This window comes from Aquarana catesbeiana, linkage group LG04, assembly GCF_042186555.1.
Source record: "Aquarana catesbeiana isolate 2022-GZ linkage group LG04, ASM4218655v1, whole genome shotgun sequence".
Classification (NCBI taxonomy): domain Eukaryota; kingdom Metazoa; phylum Chordata; class Amphibia; order Anura; family Ranidae; genus Aquarana; species Aquarana catesbeiana.
The window spans coordinates 112,971,996-112,992,742 of NC_133327.1; the positions used below are offsets into that span (position 1 = coordinate 112,971,996).

General features: G+C 43.5%; 1 protein-coding gene across 3 annotated transcripts in view; it reads left to right on the forward strand.

The window, feature by feature from the left end:
- Nucleotides 1-2,010: 2,010 nt before the first annotated feature.
- The window catches only part of FBXO25 (F-box protein 25), a 68,679-nt gene continuing 49,942 nt past the window's right edge, over nucleotides 2,011-20,747 (forward strand). Inside the window, exons 1-4 of one of the 3 annotated variants that reach the window (XM_073625466.1) lie at nucleotides 2,011-2,172; nucleotides 12,618-12,752; nucleotides 14,286-14,386; nucleotides 16,455-16,504. In XM_073625466.1, the coding sequence (XP_073481567.1) occupies nucleotides 2,075-2,172; nucleotides 12,618-12,752; nucleotides 14,286-14,386; nucleotides 16,455-16,504 (384 nt within the window). In that variant the 5' untranslated portion in view covers nucleotides 2,011-2,074. The remainder of the gene's footprint in view (nucleotides 2,173-12,617; nucleotides 12,753-14,285; nucleotides 14,387-16,454; nucleotides 16,505-20,747) is intronic. The other 2 variants (XM_073625467.1, XM_073625469.1) reach the window with 2 other exon arrangements.

Sequence of the window (20,747 nt, forward strand, 5' to 3'; positions counted from 1 at the left end):
AATAGTTGAGACCAAGATCTAAAAATAGGTTGAATAGTTGAGACCAGGATCTAAAAATAGATCAAAAGGTTGAAACCAGAATCTAAAAATAGTTCCAGGATCTAAAAATAGATCAAACTGTTGAGACCAGGATCTAAAAATAGATTGAATAGTTGAGGTCAAGATCTAAAAAATAGACCCAGGATATAAAAATAGTTTGAATTGTTGAGACCAAGATCTAAAAATAGATCCAGGATCTAAAAATGGATGGAATAACTGAGGCCAGGATCTAAAAATGGATCGAATTGTTGAGACCAAGGTCTAAAAATAGATCCAGGATCTAAAAATGGATTGAATAGTTGAGGCCAGTTGCACTTTTCCTGGGCGGCCTGTGTGCCAGGGACATAAGAGGGGATTCTCCTGATATGTAGAGATCTTCTCTCACTTCCTGTTCCATCTCCATAACAGGAAGTGAGGTGAAATCTCTCCAATTGGCCACAGACAACACAAAAATAAATTGACAGGCGCTTCACCCTTTCCCCTAGTCTAAAACTGAAACTTTCAGGTTTAACCACTTCCAGCCCAAAGAGGTCATATGACGTCTTTGACTCTCAGTGATGATATCTGAATGATGCCTGCAGTTGCAGGTATCATTCAGATATCTTCTTTTTCCAGCTTGCGATTCTGTGCACCGTAAGAATGATCATAGCGGCAGTTCAGCTGCTTGATCGTTCTAACAGGCAGCGGGAGGGGACATCCCCCCCTCCAGTGCTTCTCCGTGCTCTCCCATGCCATCGGGGACCCGGAGAAAGAATCCGCTGCTGCCAGATGAAGAGCATAGAGATTTCCAGTGACCAGATGGTCACCGGGTCATCTCTATGACCATTGGAGGCCCAGGCGCGACGTTATGATATCACATCCGGGCTGCGGATGTCAACAAAGCGGTGATCTCGGCTGGAAAGCATCAGATCTGTAATTTTTTTTTTTTTGATCTGATGCTTTTCAGCCTGGAGGAGAAATGGGGGATCTTACAGACCCCCCATCTTTCCATAGAGAGGGCCTGGCACACATCATTCCTATTACAAGGGATTTTTACATTCAAATAAAAGTGATAAAAAAATGTAAAGAGAAAGTGTAAAAAAAAGAAAAAAAAAAGAAAAAAAGAAGTAAAATAAACAATAAAAACAAAAAAAAAAAATTGAAAGCACCCCCGTCCCCGCGCACAGAAGCGAACGCACCCGTAAGTCCCGCCCACATATTCAAACCATACATGTGAGGTATCGCTGCGATCGTTAGAACGAGAGCAATAATTCTAGCGCTAGACCCCTTCTGTAACTCTAAACATGTAACCTGTAAAAAAAAATTAGAGCGTCACCTATGGAGATTTTAAAGTACTGAAGTTTGTCGCCATTTCATGAGTGTGCGCCATTTTAAAGTGTAACATGTTGAGTATCTATTTACTCGGAGTAACATCATCTTTCACATTATACAAAAAATATTTTTTAATTCATTAAACTGTCCCCCCCCCCAAAAAAAAGACATTTGAAGAATTGTTGCACAAATACCGTGCGCCATAAAAAGTTGCAACGATCGTCATTTTATTCCCTAGGGTGTCTGCTAAAATAACATATATAATGTTTGGGGGTTCTGAGTAATTTTCTAGCAAAAAAATGATGATTTTTACATGTAGGAGGAGTGGCAGACTAGGCCCGGTATGGAGGTGGTTAATGTCCCTCCTCAGCTATACACTGGGTGGTTTTTCTCTTCCTTGGCTGGCTGGAATGTATGCACAGCATTCAGTTACAATAGTGCTCGGCAGTACAATCCACCCAGCATTGCCATAGCCATAAGGCTGTACTTGTAGTGCAGGGATGGGCTCTTATGTCGGTTCCTCGTCACCCTGAGGTGGGCGATAATAAGAGCCCTCCTCCATCATCCTCATCATGGCGCCCGCTCCTCTCCCTCCTCCCTCTGCGCCACATCAGCCGCTCGGGGGTCGCAGAATCAAAACAAACACACGTGGTCTGAGTCACCTGACCATCGCTCTCCGCCAATCCGCTCTGAGTTCCGGAGTATTGGCGAGTGAGACGCAAGAATGGGCGGGGATAGCGGTATCATTAGCATATTGTGTGGGAGGCAGGAAGACTTCCGGCAACAAGAGGTTATATGTGCGGAGGAGAGAGCGGAGTGCAGGTAAGGAGTGCTGAATGCTGTGACGGGACTGTCATTGGTCACACTGTGCTGGTTCATCATGGGATTACCATTGTACTTCAGGGCCCCAGCTGCCTCATCCTGTGTTGCTAGAAAACTGCTATCTCCATTACAGAGATTTCCCTCCCTGTCCTATCCTTTAGACCTGACAGGGAGTCCAAAGTGGGGGGAATGCACTCTGAGGCCCTGTCTACTTTTGGGTTAAGCATCTTTGGGCCTTTTTTTGGGAGGGGGGATTTGTACAGGCTTTTTTGCATACCGGCTTAAAGTTCTAAAATCTAAACAGAATGCATTCCCTGCAATACGCTTCTGCCCACGTATGGCCAACGCTCTCACCACCAGACCTCCGGGTAGACCCGTGACCCCATCAGTAAGATACAGCAGTGGTGTCTCCACAGCAGGAACACGTCTTGGCCTTCACTCCAAACAAAACTCTCCGCCAATCATATACATTAACTACTTGCCTGCCAGGCCAATACTGACACTTTTCTCTTACTTGTAAAAATCATCAATTTTTTTTTTTGCTAGAAAAATACTCAGAACCCCCAAATATGATATATATATATATATATATATATATATATATATATATATATATATATATATATATATATATAGATTTTTTTAGCAGAGACCCTATAGAATACAATGGTGGTCATTGCAACTGTTTATCTTGCATGCAATTGTTTTAAACACTTTTTTATTTATTTTTTTTTTGGGGGGGGGGGACATAGTTTCATGCATTTAAAAAAAAAAAAAAAAAAAAAAGCAAAACCGTAAAGTTAGCAAACTTCGGGAGTTAAAAATCCCCATAGGCAAAGTTTTTTTTTTTTAACAGGTTGCATGTTTAAAGTTACAGAGAAGGTCTAGTGCTAGAATTATTGCACTCACTCTAACATCCATGGCGATGCCTCACATGTGTGGTTTGAATGCCGTTTACATATGTGTGCGCGACCTACGTATGCGTTTGCTTCTGCGAGCGAGCATGCTTTACATTTTTATTATTTTTTTTATTGTTTATTTTACTTTTATTTTTCTATTTTGATGTTTTCTTTTTTTGATCACTTTTATTCCTATTACAAGGAATGTAAACATCCCTTGGTATAGGGATGACAGGTCCTCTTTACAGCGAGACCTATAAGTCCCCACATCTCGCCTCTAGGCTGGGAAGCCTGAAATAAAAAAATCAAGAAAAAAAAAAAAAAAAAAAGCGATCTTGCTTACTCAGCGGCATATTTTCATATGCAGAGGCCGGACTTGACATCATAACATCGCGCCCGTCCTCCGAAAGGTCATAGAGATATCTGGGGACCATCTGGCCCGCCGGATTCTCTATGGTCAATTTCCGGCGCCAGTCAATTTCTTCTCCAGCTCGCCAATCTCACGGGCGAGCTGGTCGAAGCACCGGGGGGAGGGTGGGACGTTCCACCACCTTTTAAGAATGATCAGGTGACTGAACAGCTGCTATGATTGTTCTTATGGTGCAGGGAATTGCCAGCTGTAAAAGAAGATAACTGAATGATGCCTGTAACTGCAGACATTCAGATATCACCGCTCAAAGTCTGCGACGTCATATAATGGCGGGCGGCAAAGTAGGAGAAGCCTCATAGTAGAGTATTATAAAAATTCTTCTTTAATAAAAAGTAAATTCTTCTTTAATAAAAAGGGCTTACATTTAACCACTTGACCTCTGTAAGATTTACCCCCCTTCATGACCAGGCCATTTTGTGTGATACGGCTCTGCGTTACTTTAATTGACAATTGTGCACTCATGTAACGCTGCACCCAAATACATTTTAATTTTTCTTGCAAATAGAGCTTTATTTTGGTGGTATTTGATCACCTCTGTGTTTTTTGTATTTTTTTTTTTATTTTTTTTTGCGCTATAAACAAAAAAAGACCAACAATTTTGAAAAAAAAAACAAAAAAACAATACTTTTTACATTCCACTATAAAACACATCAAATAAAACATAGAAAAAAAATCAGATTTCTTCCAAAATTTAGGCCAATATGAATTCTGCTACATATCTTTGGTAAAAAAAAATCCCAATAGGTGTAACGTTACAGCGTCCACAAACTATGGGATATATTTATGGAATTTTCATTTTCTTTCTTGTTTTTTTTTTACTACTAATGGTAGCGATCAGTGACTTCTAGTGGGACTGTGATATTGTGGCGGACAATCAGACACTAACTGACACTTGACAATTAATTATATTTGAAACAAGAGCAAAAAAAAAAAAAAGGACTTTGTAGGCACCAATTATAAAAAATACACATACGTTTTTTGTTTTTTTAAAATTGACAATTAGTTAGAATCGGTGAGACTAATACAGTGATCAGTGGTAAAAATATGCACTGTCACTGTACTAATGACACTGGCTGGGAAAGGATTAAATATCTAGGATGATCAAAGGGTTAACTGTGTGCCTAGCCAGTGTTTTTGTGTACTGCGAGAGGTGCTTTTACTAGGGGAAGTGGTGGGTTCTACTCCCTGCTTTGCAGAGGCACAAAATCTATCCCCCCCCCCCCCCCATCAGAACGGAGATCTGTCTTGTTTACATTGTTTGTGTGTGTTTTACCGACGATCAGCGGGGACATTCAGTGCCCTTCACCTGCAGATCAGCTTTTGCTTTGATTAACACACAGCAGAAGTGGCCCACCGGCGGCATGTGCACACCCCCTGTAGGCAGAAGTGCAGAATTACATCTACATATATATCATTTTTTTTCTTTAATTATTGATTTATATGGGTATACGAGTATGAAAATAGTTTCACCGATTATCTATTTTTATTAATTATGTGCACTAATGTGTATTCTCATAATTAGGGATATTGAATTGTAAAAAAAAAATTTCATTTAAAGGACTGCGCACTTTTTTATTTTTCAGATTCTCATTTGGTTCAGTATTCAGAATTAGGTTGTATGAGTCCTGTAGCTACAATTAACCAAGCGCGTGGGTTTTCTATATGTAACAATTTTTCAAAAGATGACTGAACTGCTTTAACCCATCTGTCATTACAACAACTAACTTTGTTAATAAATATTAACAATACAATCATAGTTCCCTAGTTATTTATTACCAGAAGAACATAGATATGCCTGGAGTTATGAACCTCTTGCACAATATCATATGAAGTCATGAAAACCTTTTGCACAGCACTTGTGACCATATATAGAACATTTCAGCACATGTTACCTTCATCATGGGCATAATTCCCAAATTCTGAACACAGAGGCAATTTATTCTGATCAAAGGACAGTGGGGACCATTTACTACAAGTAGTTTCCTACAATGACAACATTATCGCTGGGACAAAAAATGAGTGAAAGTGATTTTGTCAGGGACATAAAAAATAGTAATCTTTCTTTTTTTCCCAGTAATAGAAAGGCAGACTAAAACCTCCCTCCCTTTTTGTGTCTCAGAAACAGGAACAGGGGAAATCTTCCCAATAAGACTGTCATTACAATGAATAGGCTGTCAATGCATCAGAAAAGGCTTTCAGCATTTTTTCAGACCTAGTGGACCACTAAGCAAAGTAGTATACAAGATATTCAGGTGCATCTCATAAAATTAGAATTGCATCAAAAAGTTAATGTATTTCAGTAATTCAATTCAAAAGGTGAAACTCATATATTTTTTATAGATGCATTACACACAGTGATATATTTCAAGAATTTCTTTCTTTTAATTTTGATGAATGTGGCTTACAGCTAGTGAAAACCCAGAATTCAGTATCTCAGAAAATTTACAATAATACAATAAAAAAAAAAGTATGTCCATGTACAGTATAGTATGCACGCAATACTTGGTTGGGGCTCCTTCTTGCATCAATGACTGCATCAATGGGGCGTGGCATGGAGGTGATCAGCCTGTGCCACTGCTGAGGTGTTATGGAAGCCCAGGTTGCTACATTTTTGGATGTTTATCAGCAGGAGTGTTTATGGGCTGTTGTCTGAACACCCTAATATCGCGTTCAAGAGCAGTCCTGAAAACACCAGACGCTGGTAAAAGCTGTTAAACGCATGTTAACGATGTGTTTTTTTTTTTTTTTTTTTGACACTTTTTTTTTTTAGGTGAATAGGTAGGGTTACAATGTACCCCATGCTCATTCACATAGGGTGGGAGGGCAGGATCTGGGGGCCCCTCTTGTTAAAGGGGGCTTCCAGATTCCGACAACCACCGGCCAGGGTTGTTGGGAAGAGGCCCTTGTCCTCATCAACATGGATACAAGGTGCGTAGGGGTGGGGGGGCCCCCCTGCCCCAAAGCAAACACCCCCCATGTTGAGGGCAGGTGGCCTGGTATGGTCCAGGAGGGGGCAGCCCTCACTCGTCCCCGTCCCCTATCCTGACCTGCCGGGCTGCGTGCTCGGATAAGGGTTTGGTATGGATTTGGGGGGGGGGGGGCCATGCCATTTTTTTTTTTTGGCGTGGGGGTTCCCCTTAAAATCCATACCAGACCGAAGGGTTTGGTATCGTCCGAAGGGGGGGGGGGGACCCCACGCCAATTTTTTCATTTTGGAAGGGATTCCCCTTCAAGTCGCACTGCAAGTCGGATCAACATGATTCGACTTCTGGTGCGACTTTTATTCAAATCTATGGGCTCCCATAGGGAACCATTGATTGTGAATAGAGGCAGAGAAATGCATCTAAAAGCTAGCGTGGCTAAACGCGCATTGACGCCAATGGAAAACGCTGATAAAATTGCGTTTTTAGAGCAGAATTTTCCTGCCAGCAATCCAACGTCCAGAACGACTTTTTTGAGCACCCTGTATGCATGGAGACTAATAGCAGCCTTCAGCTCGAACTGCATTGTTGGGTCTGGCGTCTCTCCTTTTCCTCTTGACAATACCCCACAGGTTCTCTATGGGGTTTAGGTCAGGCGAGTTTGCTGGCCAATTAAGCATAGTGATGCCATGATCATTAAACCAGCTATTGCTGCTTTTGGCAGTGTGGGCAGGTGCCAGGTCCTGCTGGAAAATGAAATCGGCATCTCCATGAAGCTGGTCAGCAGAGGGAAGCATGAAGTACTCTAAAATTTCCTGGTAGAGGGCTGCGCTGACTTTGGAATTGATAAGACACAGTGGACCAACACCAGCAGATGACATGGCTCCCCAATCACGGTGTCAGGGTTGTTAATGATATCCTGCTCATCAGTCCTTCCTACTTAAGCCGTCCAGTCAAGATGATCTCTGCCTTCGCCTTGGTCACATCTCTAGAGACGCTCTCCTGTGTTCCTGTTAAAGACTTGTTTGGCTGACATTCCTTCTGGCTCCAGATCCTGCTTGCTGTTCTACTACGCTCATCTCTGGCTCCCTGATATTTGGTTTGTCTGACTATCCATTCCGGTTCCTAAACTCTGGCTATGTTTTGACTACATTTACTCTGTTTTACCTTTTTTTTATTATTAAACAAGTGTGATTTAACTGTACTTCTGTCTCAATCTGATTCATGGTTTCTGACAGTAGGTGAAGGCCATGAATTCAGAAGATCCACTTGTTAGTAATATTTTTCCAGATTGGATGAGCAGGATCACCACATGGATCAGTTTGCCATGGCGTTATAAACGCTCCTGAGTCGCACGGCTCACCTGGAATCTCCCACTGTGGATGCTCCAGTATAGCCTGTGTTGCAGGCCGTCCCTGCTGCTGCTCCAGTCTCTGTGCAGGCACCCGCCTTGAGTATTATCTCTATTAGAGGTACGTCTGGTTCCACTCTGCTTCCCCAGCGATTTGGGGGCGATCCAGTCCAATGCAGAGGATTTCTCAACGAGGTTGAGATATACTTTGAGATGCTGCCCCAGGCATTTGCCACAGACAGAAGCAAAGTAGGTTTCGTGATATCTTTGCTTTCTGAGAGACCCCTGGCCTGGGCAAACCCTCTATGGGAGATGCAAAAACCTGTTGTCTTGAGTTAACCTGAGTTTGTGACTTCTTTTAAAAGGGTATTTGACGTTCCCACACGCTCCGCTTCTTCTGCCAAGTGCCTCATGTCCATTAGAGTACAAGAACTGTCGCCATTGAATTCTGTACTCTGGCAGCAGAGGTTGCTTGGAACAATGAGGCCCTTTTGGCTGCTTTTTCTCATGGTCTCTCGGATACCATCAAGGATGAGGTAGCATCCTGAGATTTAACCACTGAGCTGGAGAGGTTGAACACATTTTCCATCCTCATTGACTCCAGACTCGGAGAAAGACTCCCTTATTAAGGAGCGCTTGCGGAAGCCTCCTGTACGTTTGTCTCAGAACTTTTCAGTCCCACCCTTGCCTCCCTCACCTCCCATGCCTCCTGGTACCGAGTTGGTCTGTGAAGATGAACCCATGCACTTAGGTTTCACGCGTCTCTCTGCGGATGAGAGAACCCTTAGGAGGAGGGAGAGATTGTGCCTTTATTGTGGCCAGGCAGGTTACTTTTTGAAGTCTTGTCCTACCCGTCCAGGGAACGCCCGAACCTTGAGGTCCTGTCACTGACAGACCTTAGGTGGCGTTGTTTCGTCCCCAGTTATCCAGAAGGATAAGCCCTTGGTTTCGGTTACCCTTTCTTGGGCTGAGTCGTTCATTGAGATACAGGCTCTAATCAACTCTGAGGCTGCAGGCCTGTTCATTGATGCTGCCTTTGTATAGAAGCACTTGATTCCGCTGCAGCTGTGTGACACTCCACTTGCCATTGAGGCTCTTGCCAAAAGACCTCTACATGTGACTCATGAGACTGTTCCGTTGTCCATGGCCGTAGGGGCTCTTCACCATGAGATAATCCAATTCCAAGTTATTTCCTCACCTAAGTTTCCGCTGGTTATTGGTTATCCTTGGTTACAGAGGCACAACCCCTCTTTTGATTGGCTCCATGCTGAGGCTCACTCCTGGTCGCCATAATGCAGTAAGACATGCTTCCAGAAGGTAGCCAAGGTCCTGTGCACCTCTTCACTCTCCTCCCTGCCGGAGGAGTACTGCGATTTTAGCAATGTCTTTGACAAAGGTCAAGCCGGTATTTTGCCTCCACACCGGTCATATGATTGCGCAGTTGACCTTCAACCTGGTGCCATACCCCCTTGTGGCCGGGTTTATACTTTGTCGGTTTTGGAGGATAAGGCCATGGAGGAGTATGTTGCAGACGCACTTTCTCGAGGTTTCATCTGCAAATCCTCGTCTCCTGCTGGTGCTGGTTTCTTCTCTGTGAAGAAGAAGAGTGGTGAACTGAGACCTTGTATTGTTTATAGGGGTCTCAATCGTTTCACGATTTAAGAATGCCTATCCGATTCCGTTGATTACAGAGTTATTTAATTGCCTCAAGGGAGCACCGGCTTTCACAAAGCTTGATTTGAGAGGGGTGACGAGTGGAAAACTGCGTTTAATACCAGAACAGGCCATTATGAGTACCCCGTAATGCATTTTGGCCTTTGTAACGCCACAGCAGTTTTCCAGAAATTTATTAATGATGTCCTCTGAGATTTGTTGCAGTTATGTGTGGTGGTTTATCTCGACGATATCCTCATATTTTCCAAGTCCCTGGAGAGCCACCACATAGATGTCTGTCGTGTGCTTCAGAAACTAAGAGAGAACAATCTCCTTTTGTAAATTGAAGAGAGGCCCTGGACCCACCTGTATGGATTTCATTGTGGAGTTACCCAACTCCCAGGGCAACACAGTTATCCTTATGGTGGTTGACCGGTTCTTGAAAATGTCCCATTGTATTCTACTTAAGAAGTTGCCCGATTCTACGGAACTGGCTTCCATTTTTGCTTGGGAGATCTTTCGTTTACATGGGCTACCCAAGGTTATTGTCCCGGACAGGGGTGGTCAGTTTGTTGTCCCAGTTCTGGCGAGCCTTTTGTGCACAGTTGGGAATTCAGCTTGCTTTCTCCTCTGCGTATCGCAGTCTAATGGGGCAGCAGAACGAGCCAGGCAGTCCTTGGAGCAATTCCTACGTTGCTATATTTCTGACCATCATAACAACTGGTCAGACCTTTTACCGTGGGCGGAGTTTGCTCACAATAGTGCCCTGAATTCTCCTTCTCGATTTGTCCCAGTTTATGGCGAACTATGGTTTCCAATCTTCCATGTTGCCTGACTCACTTGTTCCGCAGAGTATTCCTGGGTTAGAGGAGCATCTCTGTGGTCTTCGTTCCACTTGGGCACAAGTCCAAGAGGCTTTGCGATATGCTGTCGATAGGTACAGACTCCATGCTGACCGCAGACTCCTGCATGTGCCTTCCTACTAGGTTGGGGACAGGGTCTGGCTGTCATCTTACAACCTCCGACTTTGTGTTCCCTCTCTGAAGTTCGTACCTCGGTTTTTTGGACTTTTTCCATATTCTTCACAGGATTAACCCAGTGGCTTACGCATTAGACCTTCCTTCTAATATGCATATTTTGAATGTATTTCATGTCTCCTTATTAAAAGCTTTGGTCTACAACCGCTTTACCACTTCGTGCCTTGTCCTCACCCTGTACAGGTTGAGAACCATGAGTATGAAGTGCAGTCTATTGTTGACTCCCGTAGGTTCAGTGGGCTCATATAGTACCTGGTGCATTGGAAAGGGTATGGTCCGGAGGAACGCTCTTGGGTCTCATCCTCGGACGTACATGCCCCTGTCCTCCTCTGTGATTTCCATAGACAATTTCCCCTCAAGCCTGGTGGTCCTCCGAGGGGGAGGGGTCATTGAGGAGGGGGTACTGTCAGGGCTGGGCTCAGCCCTTCCTTCTCAAAGCTGGCCGCTCAGCTGTCAGCTCATTGCCAGCTCCTATCTCTCCACAGTGACTCGCCTGTTGATGATATCCTGCTCGTCAGTCCTTCCTACTTAAGCCGTCCAGTCCAGATGATCTCTGCCTTCGCTTTGGTCACATCTCTAGAGTGACGCTCTCCTGTGTTCCTGTTAAAGACTTGCTTGGCTGACATTTCTTCTGGCTCCAGATCCTGTTGCTGTTCTACGCTCATCTCTGGCTCCCTGACGTTTTGGCTTGTCTGACTATCCGTTCCGGTTCCTGAGCTCTGGCTATGTTTTGACTACGATTTACTCTGTTTACTTTTTTTTTTTTTTTTTTATTATTATTAAACAAGTGTGATTTAACTGTACTTCTGTCTCAGTCTGATTCATGGTTTCTGACAGTGGAGATGGGAGTGGTCAGAAACCAAGCCACATCCTTGTGCATGATGACACATTGATACAAGACAACAGTGAAAATGCTAATTGTGTCGGGCCATAATAAAATTATCAGACATTTCATAAAAACTCGGATGTGGCTTGGTTTATCACCACTCCCATTTCCACCCACTTATAGGATGGGTCTTCAGAACATGTGATGTGACCTATTAATGTGACAATGCAGTTTCACAGCTTGGCTCTAAGGAAGAGGGGACCCCCTCCTCGAAATGCTTCAGTCATCTGGAAGGTCCTCCGGCGTGTTGGACACAGTCCTGGTGACCTGGTTGCTTTCTGTCCATTATGGACTCTGATATGCTTTTTATAATCCACTTGTTTGAGTATGTTTCCTTTCTTTTGATTTTAATTATTACTTGGGTAATGTGCAAGGTTGGTGCGCCCTCTCTTTATTCTTTGGCAGTGTACAGAGGTACGTAGTAGGTATGCCAGTGTACAGAGGTTAGTATGATGAAGAGAAGTATACAGAGGTCAGCAGTATGAAGAGCAGTGTATAGGGGTCAGGAGGGTATGGTACTGCAGGGTCAGGAGGGCACGGTACAGGGAGGTCAGGAGGGTACAGTACTAAGGGACCAGGAGGGTTTGGTATTGGAGGGTCAGGAGGACAGTACAGTGGGTTAGGAGGTTATGGTATTGGCATGCTAGCAGGGCATGGTACTGGGGGCTCAGGAGAGCAGAATACAGGGGGGTCAGGAAAGTACAGTACTAAGGGGTCAGGAGGGTACAGTACTAAGGGGCTAGGTAATTATGGTACTGGGGGGGGATCAGGAGGACAGTACAGGGGTCAGGAGGATATGGTATTATATAACTTTTAGTTATGCAGGGAAGCAGTCATGGCAGAGCTGGCCCTCCTCCTTACATATTACCTTCAAGTTCCTTGGATGGATCGGAGGGAAGAGCCGGTGCAGAGGCGCGAACTGCAATAGCAGGAAGTGTAAGAGCTCGGGCATGTTCGGTCACAAGGCCGAACCCTCCCGAGCTATTTCCAAGGCTTTCCCCACCCCACAGCTGCACGTATGCAAGGAGTGGGGGTTGTCTCTGCAGGCCGGGATTGGTTGAGCGCACGCCTGTGTGCTCAGATGCTGTCGGGGGAAGACGGCATCGGCAACCTGGGGATCTTTTCGCGATCCACCTGTCACCTGCTCGCAGTCCACCTGTGTGTTGTTTTTAGTTTTGTAATTGCTGTGTGAAAGAGTACCTGTTAGTAATCCCTTTATGATATGACTGCTTGAGAAGGATGTTGTATTAATCTATTGCTCTGATCAGCAGGACAGTCATGCCATTTTTGGGTCAAGACTGGCGTTCTCCAGGCTGGACCTGGATAAAAACTGAAGATGGGTGGAAAAGATGGGAGTTTTGTGGAGATTATCCTGAAGAAAACAACAATATTAATCTCCAGCTGTAAGTACACTAACACGTATTTTTATTAATGGAATATTATTAAAGGCATTATAAACCTTCCTACCTGACACTTTCTGTAAAAAAACAAACTACTTATCCTACAGTTCCCGGATCTCTGTCTAGCACTGATGCAGGTGAAAGCTAAATAGTAATTAGATCTGACACAGACCCAAACAGGCAGAGCAATCAAAGCGTTTGTTAACCCAAAAAAAAAAATAAAAAATAATGGATCCTGCTCCTTTTTAAAGCATATTATGTGATACAGTGTGCTGTGTCATTTGGCCCCCCTGTAACACCAAAAAAAACCTGGCTGATCCTGCAAGTTTCTAAACTCCCCTCTGTAAATTGACCACGATATATCATGGCTGCTGAGCCCTGACCTCGTGGTCAGTTTACGTGCCTCCATCATCTGCAGCCTGCTATCTGCTATCCTCTCTGCTCCTGTGTCAGGAGCAGAGAGGAGAGAACAGCCTTTTTGCTTAGCTTACACATGGATGATAGAAATCAGCAGAGTTTCCCATCATTTCAGACCTTCCCCTCAGATCTAGCACAGCTGCACTTGCAGTGCACAGGCTATTTGCCTTCAGAAAAAATCAACCCCATAGAGAATATAACTACACTAATACCTAGCTAAAACATTTGTGCAGTTTCCAGGAAGAGCAGTGCACCTTTTGTGTCACCTCTTCTTCTTTTTAGGCTTTCTTATTGAGCAGTGGATCAGTATCATCATCATCATCAGTATCACTAACCTTTGTCTAGTGAGTCGAGGCTGGCCCAGGCAGTCTTATTGCCAAACCAAGAAAAGATCTTCCTCTCAGAAGTGTGTGTCATAGGAATGGTTGGACAATATAACAAATCCTTTGACAGGTATACCAAGAAAAATATGTGTATTCAACTGTGCATTTGATTTGCATGCAGCCTCTTTCATTTGGGAAAATGTGATATGACACAATCAAATGAGAAAAAGTGGTTGTAAACCTGAGTCATGGAATCTGAGCAAAGCACATAAGTACATCTGTAGTGTTTACTTATCTATCTCTGTAGCTCTAAGTGTGATTTCTCCTTGTTCCTTTGTTATCAGCATGAGTCACTTCTGAGAAGTTTTTCCCAACACATGAGATGGGAAGGAGGGGTGGAGGTGAGAGGCCAGAATGAAGCTTGTCTATTCAGGACACAGTTCTTCTGCTGTGTGGAGGGGGCTGTGTTCCTTTCCTCCAATCAGCTCTCACACACTGTAACTGCAGCTTCTCCGCCCCCTCTGTGCTCCTGACAGATGAAGGAAGATTTTAAAACTTTTCTGCCCATTTGAAGGGGTGTTGGAGCGCAGAAGACTGCAGATAAACAAGTAAAACTTATGTAGGAGGATTAGTTTCATCTCTGCATATCATCTGGGGCTGTTCACCTCACTGGATATATGTGAGGGTTTACATCCACTTTAATGGACTTATTTAAATGAAAGTATGTTTGCTGATTTACAATAGCTATACTGATTTATAGGATTTAGTTTATTATACTTATTTTTTTTTCCCCCAGATTAAATCTAAATGATCAAGATCCTTACACACCTGAAAATTGTGCATTCTCCACTAACAAATCAGAAAAGGAGGAATTTAACAACGTTGCAAAGACACAGTGTAAGTGTTTTATGAGCTGTTTTACCTGCCAGAGGATTTATATTTCTGTTTATCTATTCCTGATATTTACAAATCCCCTACCTTACAGCACAAACAAATTGATGACTCTGATTACAGTTAAGCAGAACTCCAAGAAGTTCTGCTTAACTGTATATATCACAGAACTGCGATATATTTAGTGTATGAAAAAAGTTATCCTATGGCTGGATCACTGCTGGGAGGGTAAAATCAGTTTCATTCATGCGTGAAGGTACAGCTTGTGCAGTACCTCCTCCGCTGCAGCTATGAGAGCAACGGCTCTCCATAAAGTAAAGGGATCCTGTTTAATCTCCCTTTGTCCATTCACAGAATGCCTTTGTACTGTTCTAGGAATCCAAAGTGTTGTGTGAATTGACAAGGAGCAGAGAGGAGTGGATAAACTACAGGAATACTTCACTCTGAGAGTCCCAGGTCTTGTAAATTCACAGAATGCCTCGTACTCTGTAAACTGGGTGCAAAGAAAGGGTAAACAACACTATTGCTGTCCTGTATACAGCTCTCATACAGCGCTGGAAGTCAGTGGCGGCTGGTGGGGCAGAAAAAAGTGCACCCAGGGTCAGACCAGCTTCCTTATTGACGGGGAGGAGATTCAGTGTGAAAATAGCGAATACTCTTTCTTGTCACACAACTGGGCTGCGCCCTGAGCCCACCCTATTTTGAGGCCTATTAGAGCCTCTGGCTCTAACCGCGTGCTTCAAAAAAAAACTTTTTTTTTTTTTCTTTCTTTTTTTTTTTTGCTCCATTTTTATCCTCCGGTGGCCAGACCATTTTGTGGGGAGGTGGAGGCGACTGTCACCATGGAGGGGTGAGTGTGGGCGAACCTGGGGGTCTTTTTATTTTTACAATAGTGTTTGTCCTTTTTTTTTTTTATGGGGGGAGGGGGGCCCATATCTCTTTTTTTGAGGCAGAGAAAGGGACTGAAGATGGCTCTTCAGTCCCTTTCTCTGTAGCACTTTACAGGAATAAATGTAATCTGTATAGAGATTCAATTCATTCATAAAATGACAGTCTGATACATTGTAACACTCGCGGTTACAATGATCAGCTGTCAGTGGGTATAGCAGCGATTGCTGCCTATATCCATTTTACAGGGGGGGAGGTTGTAAACACATGTTTACTAAGCCCCCCCCCCCAAGCCACAACTTCACCCCTACCCACATCGCTCCCCCCCGCCACGCTCCCCAGCCTGGCAGATCATAGGAGATCAGTGCAGGGAGAAGCTGCAGGAGGGAAGGAGGGATGCTGCTTGGAGCGTCCATGGATCGGGGGTGCAGGGGGTGATCAGAGGTATTGGTGGGACAGAGCTGGATCCCCCCAAACCCCATGCAGCACCTGAAGCTGGCGAGAGCAGCAGAGGAGGGATGCCGGCTAATGTTGGTGGCTGTGTGTTGGTGGCTGTGGGAAGCGGGTTTGCTAGGGGGTGTCAGATCAGGTGGAGGGGGGTAATCAGTGCTGGGGGGGGGGGGGGGGGAGAGGATAGGAGAGGAGGGTGGGACAAGTAGTTCTGAGTGAGAGTTAGTGGCGATAGGTGGAGAGGCAGGGGACAGGGTGGTAGGGGAGGTGACATTAGGGGTCAATAACTGATCAGCGGGTTGTAATCCGCTGGTCAGAGTTATAGAATTGTTCAGCAGTCTGCTGAACAATTCTGATATAAGCTTATAGTCATTGAAGTGACCATAAGCTTATAGGAAAGGGAGATATGAGGTCCATACGGCGTACGGACTTTGCCACCTGCGGGCACTTTTTAGGTCCGTATGGACCTGGCAGTGAAAGGGTTAATGGACGGGCCGCCCCTGCTTGAAGTACAACCCTAGCTGTACTTTCTGCCATCAATGAAACTGTGATTATTTTTTTTAATTTGCTATTATTTTCCCACAAAAGTGGAGTTACCCTTTTAAGTCCCTACATTGTTTTCAAAGCCATATTGTAAATGTAAAATGTATTTAAAAACTAAACATTTTTTAGAGGTTTTTGTGTTTGTGGTTTCTGTTTTCTAGTGCCCTTTTTTCTTTTTCTCTTCTTTCATCAGATTTTTATCGTGATAAATGGATTTATGTTCAGAAAGGGAGTACACGAGAAGTAAGTATATTCTGCGCCAGTCAAAAGAAATCTCTGTAGAGATAAGGTGAGCAGCTGGCACCAGATGATAATCTGTTTTAATACTTAACATGTTTATTATTTGGTGCCACTACTTATGTTTTTTTTTTTTGTTTTTAGGCTGATATAATCTCTCAGTGGTTTCAGAAGGCGTGTTTGTGCTCTTCATATTTGTGGAGTGCTTTCTATAATTGCTGGTTTATAAATCTGGGCAATTATGTTGATGCCCACATTACTGGAACATCACAAATTGGTCAGAGTTATTCAGTTTGTTGAAGTGGTGCAAATAAGTCAAGATTATTCAGTGTATTGATTAGCAAGAAATTTAACACGCTGCTTATTTTAGAAAAAAACATTTTTTTGGCTAACTTTTGTTAGCATAATTTGAAATATGGTTACCACTCAGCAACGTCAACTTGAATTCTACTGTGCACTTCGTAACAGTTCAACCAGGAAAAAAGTTCTGCCTGTTTTAAAGTGTTACTAAACAGTAAAATAGGGCTGTACATGCAGTAAAGCATGCTTGTTATACTCACTGTGGAACCTAATGGGTTAATCCTTTGCATTGTGTATAAAGGCTGTTTGATCCTGTCTTCTCTTTTCCTTCCCTTCTTCCACTGTCCCCAAATCATCTCCTGATAAAACAGAGGCTAGGGGACAAGCTGCACATGCTCAGTTTGATGTGTATTGTAGAGTTTTTTTTTTGTTTGTTTTTTTTTTTTCTTTGGTTCTGTGCTGATCACATGCACTGTCCAGACAGATGGTCAGGGGTTCTGCAGCCTCATAGAACAGTCAGAGCAAAATGAAAACTCATCCTACAAGCTTTAACCAGACGCTGATAGAAGTCACAAGACTGCTCTAACTGCTGATGAGAAAAGGTATTTAGCAGTTTATATTTAAAAAAACGATTGCATTTCCATGTTCTGTGTACTGTGGGAGACCAGATATAGCGAATTTAGGGTCCTGGGTTTGGTAACCCTTTAAGGGGCAGAAAACAAACTAAGGTTAAATTGCCCTGCCTATTCCCCTAACTGCAGTATTTTTCATGTCCCTAAGGAGAGATGCAGAGGCAATGGGGTTGATTTACTAAACCTGGAGAGTGCAAAATCTGGTGCAGCTCTGCATAGAAACCAATCAGCTTCCAGGTTTTATTGCCAAAGCTTAATTGAACAAGCTGAAGTTGAAAGCTGATTGGCTACCATGCACAGCTGCACCAGATTCTGAGTGCTCCAGTTTTAGAAAATCAACCCCAATGTGTTTTAGGTCTTGCAGCACCTCTTCTGCATCCCTAGGTTAACCCCTCATTTATATACTCTGAGAATCTTGTACATCCCATCTCTTTCAGTAAATACTCTTACCAGCTAGAGGCTTGCTGCATGAGGCAGCAGAAAGCTTAGAGAAGAGCTGAGGATCCATCTTCCAGCTGTACTATGTATCTGTCTCTTGTTTAGCAGTTGCTGAGAGGCCCAGCACTCTTGTGGGCAAGTGTCAGCGTTATTCCCCCTCCACAACCAAGGAGTTGCATCACATGACTGGTTTGTACTCTAGGGGGTTTACAAGTGGCCACAGCGGGAGGTGGAATACTTGGGAGCAGTGTCTAATGTAAACAGCATGTTTTTTAGAGTGATACTGTACTATCTTCCTTTTATGTACTTCTTTTTCTTCCTCTTTTTTTTTTTTTTTTTAAGTTTAGTGCCACTAAAACTAAATTTAACCACTTCAGCCTCGGAAGGATTTACCCCCTTAATGACCAGGCCATTTTTGCAATGCAGCACTGCATTGCTTTTACTGACAACTGCGCGGTCATGTGACGCTGTACCCAAACAAAATTGATGTCCTTTTTTTTTTTTTTTTCCCCCCACAAATAGAGCTTTCTTTTGGTGGTATTTGATCACCTCTGCAGTTGTTGTTTTTTGCGCTATAAACAAAAGAAGACTGACAATTTTTAAAAAATAACAATATTTTTTACTTTCTGCTATAATACATATCCAAAAAAAAAAATGTCATCATCAGTTTAGGCCAATATGTATTCTTCTTCTACATATTTTTGGTTAAAAACATTAATAATAATAATCCCAATAAGCGAATATTGATTGGTTTGCGCAAAAGTCTACAAAATAGGAGATAGGTTTAGGGACTTTTAATTGTTTTTACTGGTAATGGCGGCGATCTGTGATCTTTAGCAGGACTGCAACATTGCGGCAGACAAATCTGACCCTAAGTGACACTTTTTGGGGAGCAGTGACACCAATACAGTGATCAGTGCTTAAAAAAAATGCACTGATCACTGTATAATTGACACTGGCAGGGAAGGGGTTAACACTAGGGGGCGATCAAAGGGTTAACTGTGTTCCCTGGGTGTGTTCTAACTGTGTGTGGGATGGACTCACTGGGACAACACAGAGATCGCTGTTCCTGATCACTAGGAACAGCAGATCTCCATGTTGTCCCCTGTCAGAACGGGGATCCGCTTTGTTTACATAGGCAGATCCCCGTTCTGCCTCTCTGTACCTCGATTGCAGGTTGCTGGTGGACATAGTGTCTGCCAGACCCACGCGCGGGCCCACAGTATCTCATGGGCGAAAAAACATACAGGTACGTCGTTTCGTGCAGCTGGGCCGCCTTGCCGCAATATATGTGCGGTGGACAGTTCGGAAGTGGTTAAAGCCACATTAAAACTACATTTTAGCCACAGGAACCCAAAAGCCAATGAATCATTAATGCAAATACCAACATTTTACTATGAATTTGGAGCTTGGCACCACACCTTTCTGTCTCAGTGTTGTACAATTGATGTGATAGGAGAAAGTAAGTCAAGCGCTAACCTCATAGTGGATGTTGGTATTGACATATGAGATGTCCCTGCATTTTTGTGTTCCCAGACTGCACATAAAGCTGAGGGGATATTTGGGCACCTCTGAGGTACCTACACTAAGGTGCTGCTGGCCCTTTGCTTACCAGGTGATTGTTACTGAGTCAGTTTAAGGAACTTTTTTTATTTGACCATGTGTCTGTATGGAGGTTAAAAGCCATGCATGTGCTTAAAGCAAGGCCAGTATGAACAAAGAAGGTAAGCTACATACATTCACCAGCCACTTTATTAGGTACACCTGTTCAATTGCTTGGTAACACAAATTGATAATCAGTCAATCACATGGTAGCAACTCAATGAAATTAGGCATCTAGAAGTGGTGAAGATGACTTTCTGAAGTTCAAACTGAGCATCAGAATGGGGAAAAAGGGGGATTTAAGTGGCTTTGAACATGGCATGGTTGTTGGTGCCAGATGGGCTTGTCTGAATATTTAAAAAACTGCTGATCTACTGGGATTTTCCCATGTCCCATGACAACCATGTCTAGGGTTTACAGAGAAAGAGAAACTATCCAGTGAGTGGCTGTTGTATGGACAAAAATGCCCTGTTGAGGTCAGAGGAAAATGGGCAGACTGGTTTGAGATGATAGAAAGGCAACAATAACTCAAACATCCACTCCTACAGCCAAAGTATGCAGAATACCATCTCTGAATACACAACACAACAAACCTTGAAGCAGATGAGCTACAGCAGCAGAAGACCACACAAGGTGCCATTCCTTTCAGCTAAGAAACGGAGGCTACAATTTGCACAGGCTCACCAAAATGAGACAATAGAAGATTGGAAAAACGTTGCCTGGTCTGATGAGTTTCGATTTCAGCTGCAGCATTCAGATGGTAGGGTCAGAATTTGACGTAAACAACATGAAAGTATGGCTCCATCTTGCCTTGTATCAACAGTTCAGGCTGGTAGTGGTGTAATGGTGTGGGGCATATTTTCCTGGCACACATTGGGCCCCTTAGTACCAATTGAGCATCATTTAAACTCCACAACCTACCTGAGTATTGTTGCCGACCATGTCCATTCCTTTATGACTACAGTGTTCCATCTTCTGATGGCTACTTCTAGCAGGATAATGCACCATGTCACAAAGATAAAATCATCTCACCACTGGTTTCTTGAACATGAAAATGAGTTCACTGTACTCCCAATGGCCTCCACAGTCAACAGATCTCAATCTAATAGAGCACCTTTTGGGATGTGAAGGAAAGGGAGATCCACATTATGGATGTGCAGCTGACAAATCTGCAGCAACTGTGTGATGTTATCATGTCACTATGGACCAACATTTCTGAGGAATGTTTCCAACACCTTGTTGAATCTATGCCACAAAAAAATAAGGCAGTTCTGAAG